The sequence below is a fragment of the Rhinopithecus roxellana genome, chromosome 11 (assembly GCF_007565055.1).
Source record: "Rhinopithecus roxellana isolate Shanxi Qingling chromosome 11, ASM756505v1, whole genome shotgun sequence".
NCBI lineage: Eukaryota > Metazoa > Chordata > Mammalia > Primates > Cercopithecidae > Rhinopithecus > Rhinopithecus roxellana.
This window is the reverse complement of record NC_044559.1, coordinates 64,959,826-64,981,169: the sequence shown is the minus strand read 5'-3', so window position 1 is coordinate 64,981,169 and position 21,344 is coordinate 64,959,826. Positions and strand designations below refer to the sequence as shown.

At 37.0% G+C, this 21,344-nt stretch overlaps 1 protein-coding gene across 1 annotated transcript in view; it reads left to right on the top strand.

The window, feature by feature from the left end:
* RPP30 (ribonuclease P/MRP subunit p30) overlaps positions 1-19,135 on the top strand; it is a 29,666-nt gene extending 10,531 nt beyond the window's left edge. The window contains exons 6-11 of the mRNA XM_030941015.1: positions 3,685-3,774; positions 12,928-13,044; positions 13,609-13,638; positions 14,034-14,071; positions 14,462-14,541; positions 18,728-19,135. Coding sequence (XP_030796875.1) covers positions 3,685-3,774; positions 12,928-13,044; positions 13,609-13,638; positions 14,034-14,071; positions 14,462-14,541; positions 18,728-18,837 — 465 coding nt within the window. The 3' untranslated portion in view covers positions 18,838-19,135. The remainder of the gene's footprint in view (positions 1-3,684; positions 3,775-12,927; positions 13,045-13,608; positions 13,639-14,033; positions 14,072-14,461; positions 14,542-18,727) is intronic.
* Positions 19,136-21,344: the final 2,209 nt, after the last annotated feature.

The following is a 21,344-nucleotide window of genomic DNA, read 5'->3' as shown; positions in this document are numbered from 1 at the left end:
ATTTAAAGCAGCTGAGCAGGTTGAGGAGAATTCAGGTTATTTAATCCAGTGGTCTCTAATCTGCTTTGATTGTGCACCCTATCAGTTTAAAAATTTTTTAAGCCTGCTTCCAAATATATATATGTTTTTTATAAATTATTTGCATCTCTTATTATACCGGTGTGCCTTACAAAAACTACATACACACAAAACAAATCTTAAGATAGTGAATTAAAAATTTAGTAAATGGGCCAGGCGTGGTGGCTTGCGCCTGTAATCCCACCACTTTGGGAGGCTGAGGCAGGCAGATCATGAGATCGGGAGATCAAGGCCATCCTGGCTAACACGATGAAACCCCATCTTCACTAAAAATGCAAAAAATTAGCCAGGCGTGGTGGCAGGTGCCTGTAGTCCCAGCTACTCAGGAGGCTGAGACAGAAGAATGATGTGAACCCGGGAGGCGAAGCTTGCAGTGAGCCGAGACCGCACCACTGCACTCCAACCTGGGCAACAGAGTGAGACTGTCTCAAAAAAAAAAAAAAAGTAAATGGAGGCTGGATCCAGTGCTTTGTGCCTGTAATTCCAGCACTTTGGGAGGCTGAGGCAGGATGACCACTTGAGACTAGGAGTTCGAGACCAGCCTGGGCAACATAGTGAGACCCTGTCTCTATTTTTAAAAAATAAAAGTAAATGGAAATAAAAGTTTTATTTTCTTCCTGCTCCTGAAATTCATGCCTTTCCTTTGCAGAGCACTGTTGTAGAGTATCTTGAGGAAGGGAGTGTCCTGGTGTTTCTTGGAGTATGAGGTCTGGCTCCACTGGCTTTAGAATTACCTGGGATATTTATTAAAATGCGGATCATTAGGCCATACTTAATGAATCAATGGAGGTAGGGCCTGGTTGTCACCATTTTTGATACATTCTTTAGGGGAGTTTTATACACACTGAAGTTGACCGCCACTGTTGATGGGCATCTCTCTTTTTCCTTGGTAAGTCTGATTGTCTCTTCACAATTTATCAACCTGATATCTTTGAAAGGGATTCAGGGAGGAATATGGACCCCTGCAGTCCTATTCCTTTTGTGCCATAGAGGCAAAGATGTGTATATACGTGTGCATGTTAATGGGAATACGTTTTCTTTAAATTGTCATGGGAGTCGCTGGCCGAAAAAAAAAATGGTATGGACAACTGATGTGAATTCATATGTAACCTACCAGTTTTCAGAGAAAACCATGATCAGATTCTTAACCCCAAGGCTCTATTGGGCATAATTTAATCTTTTAAAATGATATAGAAAGCGTTTCATTGTAGTGTGAACATTAACTCTTATTTTGTGGTTATCTAAAAGTATCAATTAGACATTTTGGTTAATAGAAAACTAAATAACAAAATAATTCAGTTTGGGGCATTCTAAGGTTGAAGTGTCAGAGGGAGCCATGTGGAGCTGTCCCTTGTAACTTAAAGTTTATGTTAGTTCATGTATTTGCACATACTTAAACCAACATAGAGCCATTGTTTAATTGGCCACTCTTATATAGGAGAAGGGAAGAAAGGAACAATATGTATGTAAAAAGTAACCTAATTTAGCTTCATTCTGGGGAGAATGTTTAACAGGCTTTTCAAGAATTAATCAGCTTTTTAAACTAAAGAAATAATTTATATTCATGATGATTAAGTTAAACATTACAAAGGTACTGAAAAGTATGCCTTACTTCCACCTAAAACTCCCTCCCCATTTTTTCCAGAAGCAACCACTCATAATAGTTTTTGTGTATCTTTTTAGAAATATTATTTACCTCATCTTTTTTTCTTTGTTCTCCCCCTTTCTCCTTTCCTCTTTCCTTCCTACCTAACACCATGCTTCTTTTACCTTACAGTTTCTTAGAGGTTGTTCCATAATATCCATTAGAGATGTACGTCATTCCCTTTAACGAGTTGGCATATTCTCTCATATAAAGGGATCATAATTTATTTAAGTAAAATTGAGGGATGTTTAATTGTGTCTAGTCTTTCATGATTGGTATTGCAATAACTGTCATTTTACTAATGTCCCCTGAGCCTTTGTAGGGTATATAGCTACATAATATATTTCTAGAGTCTCTACACTTACAGAGACTTCTCTATAGAAGACTTCACTTATACCTACTACATACCTATAAGTAGAACTGCTGGTGTGTGCGTTTAAAATTTTGGTAGCCGTTGCTAAAATGTTTTTCAAGACCTTATACTGATTTAAAGACCTTGTGAGTGCCTGTTTATTCATTCTCATGTCAGCAAGGTAGTACCAGACTTTTTTATCTTTGCCAGTATGATAGATAAAAAATGGTGAACAGAGCTGAATTTGTTTCAGCTATCATTCAGAGCTTTCCTTCATCCACTCTTATTAAATTTTCAATGACTCTTTTATGAGTTGGACAGCTGTGGCAGTTGGGATGGGGCAGATTCTTTATGAGCCAATTATTTCTACCAAAACAACATTGCCTCCCAGGCTTACTAAGTTACTATGACTGTTTTAAAGCTAGCCAGCCTCTGATCTCTACTTGCTTCCTAAAGCCCTGGGGTTGGAGTAGGAGTGACTGAAGTGGGGATTCTGAAGAAAAAGGGCAAGATACGGTATTCCTGTCATTGCTGAAGGTCGACACCAATCCTACAGGTCGTTATTGCTCCCTCTTCTCTGCTCTTCCTTACTCTGCCCTTTCCCTTGGTACGTGCCACTGATGTTGTATTGTCAGCATAGCCATCCTGGAATTTTGAATTTGTCTGTCAAGCCTGTACACACTAGCATTGTCAGTACGCTTTATTTTTAATGTAATGTATAACAGCCAAATATTTTATCACTATAAATCAAATAATGGCAGAATCAGAGCCAGGTATATTTCTTCCAGCAGTGTCTTCTGGCTTGGCCTCTATGCTTGTAACCTTTTCCCAGCTTTATTTTTCTTCCCTGATTTTCCATTTATCCTGATTTTCTTATCTGTTTATTTTATCTTGTATGTGGTTTTTATAAGCAGTTTCCAATCTCTTTGAGAAGAAAATGCAGAGTATTACTCAACAAGTCATAGCAAAAATTAAAACAATGGAAAGGGAAATTAAAAGTTGAGAAAATGCATTCATTATTATTTGACTTGTAATAGCTCTGCTTTAACTATTTATGTAGATTCCTTCTATTAGTTTTTGAACAAATGTCATGAGGTGCTGTGTTCATACTTCTTTAGCTGCTCATTAGACTTGATAGGAGCCACAGCCCTGGGACAATTCTTGGCACAGAGTTGCTCAATAAATAGTTTGTGGGATAAATGGACCAGGCATACATTCCATTTGGCTTATTTTTTCCTTGGATTTAGAATAGTCAGTTTCTTCTTTCTGGAACAGTCTGAAGTAATCTTCCAGAAACTGAGCCTCACTCCACAAACCATCCTTATGTAGAAGACCATATGAGTTAGAGAATCTCTAGGCTCTATCTTTTGAGAAAGTCTATGGACATAATCTGCTTTTGCTGGATTACAGTTAAACCATTTAAACCCAACCTAAAAGAGTAGCAAAACAGTTGACTTTGTAAAAGGTAAGATGTATTTCAACACAGAACCATCAAAACACCTATGGAGTGAACCATACTTATATTTCATTGTATCGGGTTTGACCCTATCTCCCATTCTTACTTGTGCCAATTTTCCTTTTGGCCTTACCTATTTTTTCTTCTTTACAGATTGCTTGTACACATTTAGATGTGGATTTAGTCTGCGTAACTGTAACAGAGAAACTACCATTTTACTTCAAAAGACCTCCTATTAATGTGGTAAGTGTTATGCTTTCCATCCTGTATTTGAGTCTTAGAAACTTACATTAGCAAATTGGAAAAGAAGCAGAAGAAACCAGTGTTCTTAGAAGGAAAAACAAAGGCTAGGGAATAGGAGGCGGTGTTAGAAAAGAGAATTTTAGTTTTGAAAGCTGAACAAAGGGAAAAAGAAAGTTTAAAATTAAAAATATCCCGTTAATTATTAAGATGTTTTTAAAAGGCTATAGAACCCAAAATTTATGAAGGATATTTCTTAAGAGGATAGCTAATAATCATGGATACTTATAACCTGAACATCGATTATTAAGGGAACAGAGCAGTCAAAAAAGAAGGGGAAGGGAAAAAATAAAAAGCAGAGGATCCTTGAGGCACCAGCAAGCTAAAGAGAGTCAAGAGGGAACAGGGGCATGGCATCACATAGACATGGTCTATGCATAATTAAAATATGTGTTGAAGCATGCTTATTCACAAAGAGCCCGGAGTTACTTTTATATTAACCTAATAGGATGGCCATGTGTTCAGAAAACTTTTTTGTTTCTCCCTCTGCTATAGAATTTTTCTCATTCTCCTTCTACATAGTTTTCTCTTGTTTTCCCATACCCTTCATCTTCCATCTGCCATGCCTTCTTCTAAGTCTTAATTTCCTCCCATTTCCATCATAAGGTAATATTATTTCACACCAGTAACTATTTTAGTAGCATAAGGTCAGCACAGCTGTTAACTGTTTGCTTTGCCAATCAGATCCTAGGAAGAGTTGAGATGCTATTTTAGAATAGTGGCTTCCAAAACCCTACTTAGTCTCCTGTTCTCAACAACTGGTATCCAAGAAGAAAAAAAGAGTTTAGCAAATACAGTCCAAATGACGTATCCAATCCTATCAGAGTCAGAAGATTAATTTTTGTAAGAAGTTTTTCAAAGCAGGATAATTCCCCTGCTCTTCTGCCTCTGTAGAATCATAACTTTCTCAATTTTAAATCTCTTTGGTGCTAAGGCATTGGCTTGAGAATTAGGGGGAGACAATAGGAGGAGAAAATGGAAAATTGGTATGTGAAAATTCAATGTGGCAATAATAATAATTATATTATTATTATTATTATTATTATTATTAGAGACAGGGTCTTACTGTGTTGCCCAGGCTAGAGTACAGTGGCATGATCATAGCTCACTGCAGCCTCAACCTTGTGGGGTCAAGTGATCCTCCTACTTCAGCCTCCTGAGTAATTGGGACTACAGGTGCGTGCCACCACACCTGGCTAACTTTTTTATGTTTTGTAAAGTTGGGGTCTCACTGTATTTCCCAGGCTGGTCTTGAACTCCTGGGCTCAAGCAGTCCTCCCACCTCAGCCTCCCAAAGTGCTGAGCTTACAGGCGTGAGCCACCACGCCTGACCCACCCAATGTGGAAAAATTTAAGTTAGCTTATGTTCTACCCCTAAAAATATGCTACTCAAACTAAAAATATATAATCATATATTTCAAGGGAAAAACATGAAAGCTCTTGTTGGGTAAATTTTTTTTTGATACAGAGTCTTGCTCTGTCACCCGGGCTAGAGTACAGTGACACGATTTTGGCTTACTGCAACCTCCGCCTCCCGGGTTCAAGCAGTTCTCCTGCCCCAGCCTCCCGAGTAGCTGGGATTACAGGCACATGCCACCATGTCCGGCTAATTTTTGTATTTTTTTTTTTTTTTTTTTTTTAGTAGAGATGGGGTTTCACCATGTTGGCCAGGCTGGTCTCAAATTCTTAACCTTGTGATCTGCCCGCCTCAGCCTCCCCAAATGCTGGTATTACAGGCGTGAGCCACCATGCCCGGCCTAGGGTAAATATTGACAGTACTAGTGAACATAACAATATAGGCTAAGCTCAAATCATTGGTTCCTTGTGGTGTTGCCAGTACTTATAAATAAATAAGTAAACAGTGAAAAACCCCTGAATCACCACATTTTCGAGTTGGAAATCTATGTTGTGCAGCAGCTCGTTTGTTAAATGTGGGGAAATGAAAAACTGCAAGAAGTCATTCAGCTCTTTAGTCACACAGGATTAGGAAAGTTGTGATTGGTTGTCTGTGAAGATCTCTGATGTGCCCCAGGTACCTATGATAAAAGCCACAAATTAATACAGTACTCAAGGTTATGACAATCTTGTTGGCCTCACATATTGTTTATCTCCAGAGGTAGCAATCTCTGTCTTTAGAAGTTTGCCTAACCTTTTTACTAGCCTCAAACTGCCAATACAGTTTCTATGGAAGTAGCACCCCCAGAGTTGGGCAATATAGCCACTCAGCAAATTGCTAGTGAACTTACAACTTTTTCACCTTTGTCTTCACCTTAATGAACTAGGAAGGTCATTTTCTAGACAGCTTTGCCTGAATAAGCCCACATATGATACTGTGACCTTGGTTGGGAGGAGCTAGCATGTGATGCTAAGGCCAAGTCCATGGATTGGACAGCAGTGCACAGCACTTAATTCCTCATGTCTCACGACAGTGGTAAGATTCCCAGTGGCTGCTTCGGTGAGAGCTTTTAATTGGGGTTTTTAGGAACTTGTATGATTGTTTAAACCAGAGTGTGAGCTTCTAGAGAACACTAGCTGTGTCATGGTCCTTTTTAAAGTACTCCACTGTCTTGCCTATAATGAGTCCTCCTTACAGTTTGTTGAGTGAATAAGTACATGTTGAGCTTAGCATCTCAGGGTACAGCATAGGGGATGTGGCCAAATTCTGCTCGTTGTTGGTCACTAGCTGGATTCCGCATTCAGCAGGAAGTATATACAGTGAGGGAAGTGGGGCAGCTGGGGCAACATGAGGAGGACAGTGGCACTCAAGATAGTGACACCAGGACACCCCACCCCCGATTCCATTGGGAAGTTCAGGAAAGCTACTTTTGTTTGATGGGCATTTTTGGCTTAATTCCTACATTTTTCAATTTAAGAATTCTGAAAAGTAAAAAATTTTGTCAAGTTAGAGGGATATGCAGTTTAACACAGTGTCTGCTTTAAAAAAAATCTGGTGTGAACATTTTGCATATGTTGTTTAATAAAAACTAGATGATGGAGTGGAAAGAAAGGCTGCACAAGATTATTTTTAGTCTTCATCTGGTAGAGGAGTAGGCTGCACTGTGAATTGGTCAAGAAGCAGAATTTATTCACTGTTAGTCCCTGTTAATTTATTCACCTATTTTTTATTAAAGTGAGAAAGTTGGAAACATACAGGGTCCAGCTTATTGTTCAGAGTAAATAATAGTTGTGGTATAGGTATGTGCGTATTATTTGTAACACAATATCTAGTCTGGCTGTGGAGCTGTTTGTCTACACAAAGGGTGGAAATGTATACATTGTGAGAGCACAGAACATGGAGTAAGTAGGTGTGGATAATAGTTCAGTCTTCAGTCTTGGTCTTTGCATGTTCCTTTGGCTTTGAGGATAAACCTGTTTTTGGCCTTGAGAAGTTCATAGATTGGCTTTAAAAGGATCACTTTATAAGGATTACTTTTTTTTTTTTTTTTTTGAGACGGAGTCTTGCTTTATCACCCAGGATGGAGTGCAGTAGTGTGATCTCGGCTCACTACAGCCTCTGCCTCCTCGGTTCAAGCGATTCTCCTGTCTCAGCCTCCCAAGTATCTGGGATTACAAACGTCCACCACCATACCCACCATACCTGGCTAATTTTTTTTTATTTTTAGTAAAGATGGGGTTTCATCATATTGGCCAGGCTGATTTTGAACTTCTGACCTCAAGTGATCCACCTGCCTCGGCCAGGATTACTTTAAATTAAGCACAGATCTTAATTTTGTTACGATTTGGGCCCTTTTCTTTGCTTGTGGTGAAAAGCAGTATTAAGAAAGGTAAGTCATTCATATTTTACCAGTAGGCCAGACGCCATGTGAGGATCTTCAGCTTGGAAGGTTGGGATTGTGAAGGAGGGCCCAGGAGCTCTAGAGCATACCAAACACTCCATTTGTGTACTTTGCAGCTCTTCTCCCTTTTGTCATCTTCACTGCATGCTTAGGGCACCATAATTTCAATTATGCAATTTCCTCTAAAATCTCCCACAAACCTCTTCTGGAGTCTAAGTAACTTGTCATTGCAACTCTATCATGTGATAGATGTGTTTCTAAAAAATTGGATTCCACTCCTCTTCTTGGATAATCACATGACTTCAGATTATTTAGCATTTTATGATGAGCAGTTTGATACCTGCTGTGGCCCAGCAGCTTTGGGATGGGTAGATATTAATTATCTCCATATGCAGGTAATACAGTCTTTCTCAGGTAGTTCATGGTTCACACAGTTAAATGACTCTCTCAAGGGGTTGACTAGGGATTTGTACTCAAGCTTTGATTCCAAATCTGTCATTTCCTACTGGGAAATGCTATTTAAAGTTACTTTACAGCAGTACTCTTTGTTAAGCAGAGTAATTTCATATTTCAGAACATGAGCTTTATGAATTCAGGTTGTGAGAAGAAGGATGATCTTAAAGCCGCACGTATCTCTTTACTTTCCCTTTGATTTTTTTACAGTGTTATTTCCATTTCAATGTTATTGTCATTTAACAGTGACTCCAAGCTTATTGAGTAATTTTAGGGATCTTATATGTTTTACACTCTGATGTTTTCCCCTCAGCCCTTCCTTTACCCTAATCCATTTCTGTCTTTGTGGTCCAGTTACTCCCCACTGAGAGATTTTAGTAAGTAATATCTAAAGCAGTGAGGTAGTTCCATGAATCATGCTGTAAATACTTGATTTGGATGTGAGTGTTCTGTAAACTTTGTTTTATCACACATGAATCTAATGTGTTAAGTACTGTGTCCATTCAGTGCCAGTATTAAAAATTTCTGTGGCAAAAACAACAACAACAACGGCAAACAACTCCAGAAACAAAGTTAAAAGACAGATGACAAACTGACGGAAAATTTTCACTCATGTCATAGGCAAAAAGCTTACTCCCTTAACACAGAAAGACCAAAGAGTGCTTAGAAATTAGTAAGTTAAAAAAAAAAAAAGATGAACAATACAAAAAAAATGGATTAAGAATATGAAAAAGGCATTTCACAGTAAAGGAAATGCAAACAGGCCTTAGACATATGAAAAGATGATTAAATTTATCATAGTAAGAGATTTCACATTAAAATCATCTGTGTGATTAGAGCTACACTCTGTTGTAAGGCTGCAAGAAAGCAGTCATTCTTATACTTTGCTTGTAACAGTGTAAACTGGAACAATCCCTATGTGGAGGGTGTGTAATTTGGCAACAACTCTTCAAATTACAAATACATTTACTGATTTAAACAACAGTTTTAAACTGTATGATCTCACGGTTCTGAAGCCTGGAAGTCTGAAATCAAGGTGTCAGCATGGACTTGTTCCCCCTGAAATCTGTAGGACCACCTTCCTTGCCTCTTTTTAGCTTTTGGTGATTTTCTGGCAATCTTTGGTAATCCTGGGCTTGCAGCTACATAACTCCAATCTCTGCCTTTGTCTTCAGTGTGTTCTCCCTGTTTGTCTCTGTGTCTTCACATGGCCATCGTCTTATAAGAACACCGGTCATATTGGGTTAGGGGCCTTCCCTATTCCATTCTGACTTCATCTTAACTCATTACATCTACAGTGACCCTCTTTCCCAATATAAGATTACATTCTGAGGTACTGAGGTTTAGCGCTTCAACATATCTTTTGTGGATGAGGACATGATTCAACCCATTATGACCAGCAGTCCCACTTCAGTGTTATTCTACAGATACACTGAAACCACCCAAAGGCTATCAGTAGAGGTTTGGTTAAATACATGCTATACCTCTACAATATAATACTGTGCAACTGTAAAACAGGAAGTTATGAGCTGACTTGGAAAAGCTTTCATGTCAGGACAGGAATGTAGCAGACTACCTTTTGTATAAGAAAGAAAAATAGTGTCCATATTTGCTTATAGTTTTATGAAGAAACTCTGGAAGAAGACACAAGAAATTCATGTAAGTGATTATTGGAGGAAGGGATAGGGCAGATAGGATCCGAGATGCAAATAGTACTTTTTATTGTTTTCTTATGTTGCTTTGTGAGTCATGTGGACAGATTACCTATCTTAAACACTGAAAGGGTGTCATTCATTTGAATTGAATAAAGAACTAATTTTTATGACATTAACAGGGAATCAGTATATTGTCCCAGTAATCAGCTCCTTATTTTCTTCTCGTCTTTCTCTAAGTCTTTGCTTAATACTTGGAATTTTAGTGCCGGTGTGTCTTGATTCAACTGTCACACACCTGTCCTTAGTAGCATCTTTATACCATTATTTCTCATTATTAAAAAATCTGATCACCCACCCATGCCAGAACCTTTGGTCAGACATGAGAACAAAAGCTAATCAGGCAGGCACTGCTAAGAAGAGGCTGTTATGAACAGTCATTTGATGAGCTTTAGGCAATTTGCATTAAAATGGTCTTACAGCAAGATCCCAGGTAATGAGTCTGTATTTTATCCATCTAAAAATTTAAAATGAGATACTGTGAAAGAAATATTCACAACCTTCAATAGCACATTATTTTTAATTTTTCTTTTTCAAGAATTCCTGTAGCAGTTTTAAAGTAAACTTGATTCATGTACCAAGATGAAAATCAGAACTTTTTTCTTAAAAAATAATTATGCTGATAATATCCTTTTTTTCTCCCCTTCCCCCTACAAAAGTTGTTTTTATTTTGATTTGGTCCCCACAAGGGTCTAGAAATTTAGATTCAGTCAATTAGGAATATTTTGAGATCTAGCCATCCAACTCTATGTATCATTCATCTCTTTCATTTATTTCCCGTCTTCATCATCCTATTGCCTTGTATTGTAGTTCCACAACTAGAAGGATAAGGAAAAGAAATACAGGTCAGCCTCTTCAGCTAATTAATAGTTTTGGTAAAATATATAGCCAAGGAGATGGCTGATAATATGGCTAAAAGGGATGTTTCTGTTTATCTGTGGCTTTTGGTTAGCCAGGTGCATCGAGGTTCCTTTGATGATGGATCGTCTATAATGAACAACGTTATCACAGGACATCTTCTCCATAAGCTACTATTTATTCACTCAAAATATAAATATACACTTTTTATGTAAAAGGCAGTCTAGCTCTCAAGAAGTGTACAAGCTTGGCAGAGAGAATGAGATACACGTTCAACTATAACAGAAATATTATCTTAACAAATGTCATTCCTAGAAATAATCAACACAGGTAAAGAATTAGAGATGGGGAAAAGTCAAAAAATGAGAGAGGGGAAGGTTGCAGTGTGGAAAATAGCATTTAAATTCTAACCAAACTAGAATCAGACAGACAGGAAAATCTAAAATAAAATCTGGGAGCCTTAAAGCCAGAGGAAGAATTAAGGAAATCTGTGTTCAGGAAGGAAAAGTAGAAGGGGCCTTGAAGTGCAAGTGAATTAAATCAAGAGAGACTGCCAGTTCTAGAAAAAGACAAGTTTCTCCATTCCCTGTAAATGCTCAGGAGTAAACCACAGGAGTCACAGCTGGGCCAGTCTCAACTCGTACTCTGGGCAATCGAAACTCATTTGCCAAGCAGAGACTTGGATCATACTGCCTAGAACATGCCTACCATTCTTTATTCATTCGAAAGAGTACTGCCCCCCAAGTGACTTTTGCAATTGGATAAGAAAGAAAAATAGTATCTATTCATATTTGCTTATAGTTGTATGAAGAAACTCTGGAGGAAGACACAAGAAATTAATAAAAGTGATTATTGGAGGAAGGGATAGGGCATATAGGATCGGAGATGCAAACAGTACTTTTTATTGTTTTCTTATGTTGCTTTGTGAGTCATGTGGACAAATTACCTACCTTAAACACTGAAAGGGTGAGAATCTGCTTATCCTCTCTATGCTGAAAATCCTTCAGATGTTTTCTCCATTAGGAATAATCCTCGTCATCAGCTCTAAAGGCCTGCACAGTTGGCCCTTCCCATCCTCTTTAGCCTGTCTTCCTCATTATTTTTCTCCAGCATTTGACCTTCGCTACGTGCTGCCTTGCTGCAACCTTGGAGACTTTGCCAATGCAAAAGTCTGACCTCCCTATGAAAATGCACCTTCCTCTGCTATTTAACTACTTAATTTCTTCCTCACCCGCATCCAAACTTCTACTTGATAGCACTTAACACAGTTGAAGTTTTATATTTTTGTGTGGTTATTGATCGTCTCCCCCACTAAACTGTGAACTTTTAGAAGGGAGGAACCATCTCAGCTTTTGCACGCAGTAGGCTTGAAACGTATCTTCTGTGAATGGATGAAGACATTTAGGTGCTCATTAGGAAAGCTGAATAGTATGGTGGTTAATTTCAATCTCATTTCCACTCATCTACTTACCTGTGGATCCCTATGTAGTAAGAGTACATTAAATAAAGAAGTTTCTTTTTCTCATGAAAAAAAGCCAGGCTTGTATGGTGAGCTGGGCAAAATCTTCAAGGGCACTTCCATCTTTTTTGCTGTGCAGCTATAAGCCCAGTGAAAAACCAGGGGCTTTATTACTAAAGAAAAAGGAGAGGACAGATATCTGGGCAATTAGCAGTCTTTGCAGTAATGCTTTATAAAGATATTATAGTAAGGATTAAATATTATATATAAGACTCTCTTAGCATGTAGTCAGCTCTCAATTAACTATGGCTGTTATTCTCTCTTCAACATATAGGTAATAAATTACTTACCTGAAAGACCTACCCACCCTTGGTTCTTTGGGCTTTTTTCAGCTCTTCATTTCTTTGTCTCTTTGTGCATTCGTAGGTCAGATTACTTGGTTTACTATGTTTGCATACAGTTTACTCTAAATGTAGGGAGTACATTTCTGTTTTCCTTTTGATAGTGCATGGAGTAATAGCCCCTCTCTCACCCCATTGGGACTTTGTTCTTCTTAGCCTCTTCATAATTCCTGTTTATGTAAAGTCAGCTTCCCCATAGCCAAGATAAACTCTTTTGATCAAGTAGAGCCACAGATTTACTTTCTTCTCCTTGTGGGTAGTGCCATTTGAGTGTTAATCTGTCTTTCATAAAGCTGTACCTTGACATGTAAGGGGTGAGTGGTAGGGAGTGAGGAAGGAGGTGAAGAGAGAATCTGTGAAAATGAAGTAGGCCAGTGCATGCTTATCTCTGACAGTTCTCTTTATTTCCTGTGAAGGCAATTGACCGAGGCCTGGCTTTTGAACTTGTTTATAGCCCTGCTATCAAAGACTCCACAATGAGAAGGTATACAATTTCCAATGCCCTCAATTTGATGCAAATCTGCAAAGGAAAGGTATGGTTCTATAATTTTAGGATGTTTTTCGCATCTGGCAGTTTATTATTAGTGGTACACTGGAATTGTCAAACTGACTCCTTTCCTTAATGCAGAATGTTCTCAAAGCATAGGAACAGATTCTCCCATTTCAGTGAGCTCTGCTAGTTTTCAGGGAAAGAAAAATACCAAGGGAAGAATAATATAAGGGAGAAAAAGATGTGTTGGAAGCCATATCTTTTGATAAAAATTTGCAGTTTACATACTGTGAAAGAAAAGTCTAGAATAACAATTGTCCTCACTGAGTTGACTTAAGATTATGTGACCTTTTCCTCTTGTTTTTTAAACTTAATTCATCTGTACTAAGATCTGTTAGGAAAACATATTTTGTTTTTTATTACAGATTGCCTTTAGTTTGACATGAAGTCTTTCATTTTTTTCACCTTAATCATTTACCTTATCTTTAAAATAAGATGGTATTTGAGCCTTAAATGTTAAAATGTGATTACTGGCTATTTATATTATGAAGCTCTCCTTTTTTTTGCATTTATCTAAGATTAATATTAATCACTTTCTATTTTGTAGAATGTAATTATATCTAGTGCTGCAGAAAGGGTAAGTCTAGCATGAAGTACTTTGTTTTCATCTTTCAGGTTATAAAACTTTGCAGTTTCTAGGAGATAAATTAAAATAGTAAATGAATATTTGTTGCTTTTTTTTCTATTTTAACTGCATTTGCTCATTGTAATTGCTAAACAGTAAAATTTATCCCCATTTTCTTTAGGCTTCAACTTTTGTTTATATAATTAGTTTTTCTTTTATCCTTTTACAAAATGCTTTTCAAGCTTCTCTTATATTTTCAAAAACTATAAAACCCATCAAAATTATAAGGACTTAAATTTATGTAATTTTTTATTTTTAGATACTTAAATATTCTATTAATTTGCTGTAAGTTATTAAAATGTTATAAATAGTTTTCTCATATCTACTCTTTGTTCATTTTATTTCAGCCTTTAGAAATAAGAGGGCCATATGACGTGGCAAACCTGTATCCTTTTCTGAGTAAAAGTTGTTGACATTGTCTTCAAGAAATTTTGAATTCGAAGCCGTATTATAGTTGAACGTGGTATTTTTCTCAACCTTTTACTGTAAGTTTACCAATTAATAACTTCAAAAATAAATTATATGACCTTATAGAGATCTTTATGCTTCTGTTTTTTAATTAATCCTGAGATAGAAAAGAGGGAACAAGGGACTTCATATGATAAAAGCTTAGAGTTAAATGAGTCTTTTCTCAGATGCATGTTCCAGTTGGACTAAGAACTGCTGTTGAATTAACCTCTCAACACGACCAGGTTAGCTAGCACTTTCTGTTATGTTTGTGTTAGTCTCGTGGCCTTGGCTGACTCCGGGTTAAAATCTTTAATGCTCGCCCAAGAGGCTTGCTGTTCGGGCTCTCTGAAAGTGATGCCAAGGCTGCGGTATCCACCAACTGCCGAGCAGCACTTCTCCATGGAGGTAAGCAAGTTCTTCCAGTACAAACTGAATGGTCATGTTAGAAGCAAGTCATTTTTACAGCCATACCTATTTTTATTGCCCTATCCTCCTGAGTTCCTTTGGGGTCATCTTTTCTCAACCTCTTCTAACCATAGCCATCAGTGTTTTCTTACCCTCACTTCAGGTTTTACTTTCTAAAGTTTGTAGAATGAGTATAGTTTTCATTACAGAAATGGAAATGAGTATTGAATAGTTCCTCCAGCTATACATGTGTGCTCCTGCCCACATTCTGATAGACTTCTAATCTCCCTTCTTCTCCCTCACCAGAGGGCCATGCTTTCCCTGTTGAAAATCTCTGTTTTAGAGAACTGATATATTAAAAATATATGTTAAACTATTTATTAGGAAAACAAAAACAGCAAATACATTTTAAAAATCCAACTAACAAAACATAGACTGTGACTTTTACATTTATTATAACTCAGAATGTTTCTTTTCCCATGTTTGCTTACCATGGTCAAGTTGTGTCCAGACTGTACTGTTTTCTTTTGTTGTTGTTTTTTTTTCTGTTTTTAAATAGAGACAGGGTCTCACTATGTTACCCAGGCTGATATTGAACTCCTGCGCTCAAGCAATCCTCCTGCCTCAGCCTCCCAAAGTGTAGGATTACAGATATGAGCTACCATGCCCGGCCAGACTGTACATTTTTTACTTACGTTTTGTATACGTACCTTTTCACTGATTGAATTTCCTATTCATCAGATGTTAAAAATTGAAAGTATGCTGAAACTTTGGAAAATGAAATTGAAATTTTATTAAAACAACTTAAGCTTTTGATCACTGTTTTGTCTTCCTTATCTTTATAATTCTTAGGACTAGTTGTAGTGGTTAAGAAGCAATTTCATTGGTATCACCCAAATGAATTTTAAACTTCAAAGTAGATCGCTACATATAGACTAATATTTGTCATATGAATAGCTAGGTTATTGAGGGCTTGTGTGTTGGGCTTTATTGATCTGATTTCCACTTGAGAGAGCTGTTTACTGTATTGGCTTGCCATAAATTAGATGATTTTTGCTTTTAGTTTCAGCATTTTTGGTTTGAGTTTTTTGTGTTATGTAGCCTAGAACTCATCACATAAGCTTTGGGAGTGATCAAATTAATTGAGATTTTTTATGATGATTTTCTTGAAATTAGGGAACAGTTGGTTCACACTTTCATAGTTCTGTCATTATTTTGATCTATTTTAAATAAACAATCATCAAGATTTTGAGTAACAGTTGGTGTTCCAAAATGGACTAAACAGGAAACAGTAACTAAAATATAAATACATATATAATTTTATATATAGGAAAATAGGAAGTCCTGCATTTGACTTTAAGAACTCAACTATTCAGCATACAATATATAATATGTAATTTTTTTTTTTTTAGAATTTCTTTTTGTGGGTACATAGTATGTGTATATATTTATGGGGTACTGAGATATTTTGATATAGGCATGCAATGCATAATAATCACATCATGGAAAATGGGGTGTCCATCCCCTCAAGCGTTTGTCTTGTGTTATAAACAATCCAATTATGCTTTTTTAGTTATTTTTAAATATACAATTAAGTTACATTGACAATGGTCACCCTATTGTGCTGTCATATACTAGGTCTTGTTCATTTTATTTTTTTTGTACACATTAACCATCTTCACCTCCCCCTCAGCCCCCCACTACCCTTCCCAGCCTCTGGCAACCATCCTTCTACTTTCTGTCTCCAGGAGTTCAGTTGCTTTGTTTTTTAGATCCCATGAACAAGTGAGAACATGTGATGTTTGTCTTTCTGTGTCTAAAATCAGGCTTTTATAGGAGCTAAACTTAAAGAAGACTTGTGAACTTCAGGTGGCATTACCATTCACCCCAGTGTACCCAGGACAGTTCTAGTTTGTGCCTGCTGTTTCTGTGACCTTATTAGCACTTCTATTCCCTGAAGAGTGTCCTAAATAGATGATAAAATATGGTTACCCTGGTTTTCGTTGCCATTGGGATCAGTATGAGACGGTAGTATGATGTGTTCTTAAGATTGCTAATTCAGCTTAAGTAATATTATAAATAAAGGATTCTGAGGCAAGGAAATGCAAAGCCTCATTATTATACTCTTATTTATGAAATCTCAGCCAGCATCTGTATCATTCTGAGTGCCACGTTTAAGAAGGACAGCAGTGCACTGAAACACTATTGGAAAATGTCTACTCTGTCCTTAAAGGGTGTGGAAACCTCATGATGAGAGGAATCATGACAGTGGTGCAGGCATGGATACCTGGCAAGCAGAAGACTTTGGACACATAGTAGTTGGCTTTCAACTTGGAAGGCTTGCCACAGGAAATCAGAATTAGGTTCCTTGGGGGTCCAGAAATCCAGAAACTAATGAATAGCAATTCTGAGGAGGTTGTATGGAAAGGATAGAGGAAAGAGGCCTAAGGTCAGAGTCTTTGGCCTGTCATTGACAAAGTTCATGTCGTCAATCAGCCCCTGGACCAAAATGAACCTGTTGGGGACACCTGCCTTAGCCCCTTGTGAACAAAATTATTCACTTGTAAATAATCCTTTAGATTTTCCTCGGCAAGATGATTAAAGGAAATACTATATGTGAAAACATTTTGTAAACTAAAGCATACGCAAATGTAACTTCCTGCTGTTACAGAAATGCATTTATTTTTAAAAGACACTAAAGAAATTAATGCATTTTGTTTAAAAGTGCTGATTTTCACAATGTTTTATTTCAGGTGATTTTTAGACTAGACTATATGGGTAGAGAATCAGTGATATAAATTAATAGCTATTAAGTGTGACATTTTTCATTTGGTGAAATGGAAATAATTGATAGTTTTTGTTTTGAGGTTCTCATTATATTGACATTTTAATAACCTTGAGAGCAGTTTTATCCCTTTTATAAATAAAAGTGTTTTAAAATAATTGGCAAAGTAGATTTACTAGGTTAATCTTGATAAATGGGAAAATAATGCTTAACACTTTATAGTTGACTTTATTTTTATTACTTGAAATAAGAAATAATTCATAGCTAAATTTCTGGTCAAGTTGTTTTGATTCTGCCACCTTTGTAGCTAATGGGTATCTCTCTCGTTCTCCATAATCCCTTTCCCTTTCTAAGAACAGAGTTGGAGTCTATTTTCATGACACTATGGCCTTTCATAAGCTACCCTTCCGGCCTCATTTTCTCCTAAATTTTTCATATTCCTCCTTCACATCAGCCATATTGTCCTCTAAACTGTCTTACCTAGGTTCTTCGTACCTTTCTCTCCATGGCTTTGTAAAGGAATACCTCTCTTTTTCTTATTCCATTTACCCTATTCAGAGTAGTGTCACCTTTATATAATACCTCATTGCTTTATCCAGCAGTTAATTCTTGTGGATGCCTCCACTCGTATTATATTTGCTCTTATTGTGCTTCTCACATGCATGTATTATGGGGAAAAGCACCGACTGTTAGGCATCTTAATACCCTCTGTATATGGATACAGTGCCTAGCCTATTAGTAGGTTTCTAGGAGAAATTGGTTAAATTTTTGAACTCTGCTGCCAACCTAATCTAAGCATTTAATAATTTCTATTAATTCTTTGTTCATTGTCACCATTTAAAGAGATAATAAATTTATGAGTTTGATTTTATTCATTAACTCAGCTAGTATTTATTGAACACATTTTGCATAGCCAGGCCATTGTTGAGTGTTGGCAATATAATAGAATTGATTCTTCAGAGGTGCCTTGATGTTCTAATGAGAGAGATAGGGTACATGCTGTAAAACGAGCCAAGCATGTGCTCCACTTGGGAGCCATACACTCGATTACTGTGTTTGCTCTCTTGATTTGTCTGTCTATCATATATAAAGTATCTGCTACACCAATGTCTATGACGGGGTTCTGGCTACATAAGATGCCATGGACAGACCACTGGAGATAACACTCTCCTGCAGTTTTACCCATGAGGTAATCTTCGGGAATGAATTAGATGTTAATAATATACTGATATTTGTTTATGTTGGGAAAAAAGATAATGACAGTAAATGGCACTAGCACCCACAGCAGTTCATTATGGCTTATCATTTACTAGTGCTGTAAGCCAAAGTAATATGTTAAACCACCTCATTTTAAATTATGTCTTAACTTGAAGCACAATGGTTTCCCTGTTTGTTTTATAGAAACTAGAAAAACTGCTTTTGGAATTATTTCTACAGTGAAGAAACCTCGCCCATCAGAAGGGGATGAAGATTGTCTTCCAGCTTCCAAGAAAGCCAAGTGTGAGAGCTGAAAAAAATGCCCCAGTCTATGTCAGCACTCCCTTCTTCCCTTTTATAGTTCATCAGCCACAACAGAAATAAAACCTTTGTGTGATTTACTGTTTTCATTTGGAGCTAGAAATCAATAGCCTATAAAAACAGTTTTACTTCCAATCCATTAAAACAACAAATGAAACCTAGTGAAGCATTTTTTTAATAGGCTGCCAGCTTAATGAATTTAGATGTACTTTAAGAGAGAAAGACTATTTATTTCTCCTTTGTGTAAGTGATAAATAACAGCAGATACACTTGAATAAGATGTTTTAGGTATTTTTGTTTTGTTTTGTTTTTGAGATAGGGTCTTGCTTTGTTTCTCAGGCTGGAGTACAGTGGCATAATCACAGCTGACTGCAACCTCAATTCTGGGGTCAAGCGATCCTCCCACTTCAGCCTCTCAAGCAGCTGGAACTACAGGTGTGCACTACCAGGCCTGGCTATTTTTGTTGTTTTTTTTTCCCTTGTAGAGACCATGGTCTCACTGTGTTGCTGAGGCTGGTCTCAAACTTCCAGGATCAAGCCATTCTCCTGCTTTGGCCTCCTCAAGTGCTGGGATTACATGAGCTACCACATGCAGCCAGATGTTTGAATATTTTAAGAGCTTCTTTCGAAAGTTTCTTGTTCATACTCAAATAGTAGTTATTTTGAAGATATTCAAACTTACATTGAAGAAGTGACTTAGTTGATCTTGTTTTAAGCTTCTTTCATGTATTCATCAAATCAACAGATTTTTCTAAAAGAATTGCTATAGAATTTGTGGAACGAGAAAGGATACACATGTAGAATTACACCTGGCCTCTTCCTTCACTGCTTCATACCTATGGGAGGTCTTTGAAATAGGATTCCTTACTTTTAGTTAGAAACCCCTAAAAACCTAATATTGATTTTCCTAATAGCTGTATTAAAAATACCAAAGTATCGGACTCAGCCAATTTTGGAAATAATGTATTTTTATAATGGGATCATATTAAGTAGAAGTAGCTTTTTACGCAAATATGTACATTTATGCAATATTAATGTAAGGGCTCTAAAACACAATGGAGTAGAGCCAGAGGTATAACTAAATAAGAATTTTTTTTAAAAAAAGAGAAAGAAAACTGTTCTGTGGGTTGGATAAAATACAATTTTAAAAAGAGAAAGCTTTATAACCTCACCAATGAATATAAATGTTTAAATAAAATATTGGTTTAAAAAAAAACTATTAAAACAAAGTATATCATGACCAGGTAAATTTATTTATTTATTTATTTATTTTGAGACAGGGCCTCACTCTGTCGCCCAGGCTGGATGGCAGTGGCACAATCTCGGCTCACTGCAGCCTTTGCCTCTTGGGCTCAAGCCATCCTCCCACCTCAGCCTCCCAAGTAAGTGGGACCACAAGCCTGCACCACCACATCCCGGCTAATTTTTTGTATTTTTTTTTGTAGAGATGGAGTTTCGCCATGTCCAGGCTGGTCTCAAACTCCTGGATTCAAGCGGTCTGTTAGCCTCAGTCTCCCAAAGTGCTGGGATTACAGGCACAGGCATGAGCCACCATACCCGGCCTTCCAGTTCTTTTTAATGCAGTATCCTTTATCATATTCATAGGTCAAAGAGAAAAATCAGAATATTTTTGATAGATGCCAAAAAGACATTTAATAAAGTTTAAAATCTCCTGATTTTTAAAATGACAACAATAAAAACCCATGGCAAAATTAAAGTAGAAGAATATTTTATGCATACATATATATGTTCATATGTGTCTATTTTTTGTGTATATTAAACATGATGGCTCCAAAAGCATTTTTGACTACCACTTGGCCAATTTGATGGATTAACCTACCCATTCCTTCTGTAAAACTGAGGCCAGTGCTGCTGAGCCCACACACCAAAAGTCTGCCACTTCCTTGTGTGCAGTTTGCTTTTGCCTTCACCCCACTTAAGTTTAGTCAGCTGTGTTTATTCACAAATCTGTTTATGCCAGCTGTATTTAACATTTTATGTAAATTAATTTTTTTAATATGAAAATTGATTAACTATTGGGGGCAAATGAAGAATTCCCAGGAAAACTAAGTCAACACTTTGGAAAGGTTTGGAAAAGAGTCATTACAAAGAACTGCTGTCAAATTAGGTGTGAGAAAGATAACAAATTTGGGGGTGATCAGTAAAAACTGTACATTGGATTGCTTCGCTAATGTCAGGTTCCTTTTCTGCTTTAAAGGGACTAGAATTCAAAAAAGATAACTTTGGATCTCTCGTCAATGTATTCATACTCCCAAGAACAGGCTTTGACCCTTCTTTAAAATTGGTACCCAAGTATACATGTATCTATTTTAAACTCAAAATGCTTAACAGGATGTGTGTTCGGTTTTTTGTGATGTCCCACCTTAATTTATGAATTAGTGACGTACCAGCTACAGTTGCACCAGAAACAGTAAGATTTTCATGTTATAGAAAGGAGGTAAAATTGTTTGCAGATATGACTGTCTTGGAAAACTCGTGA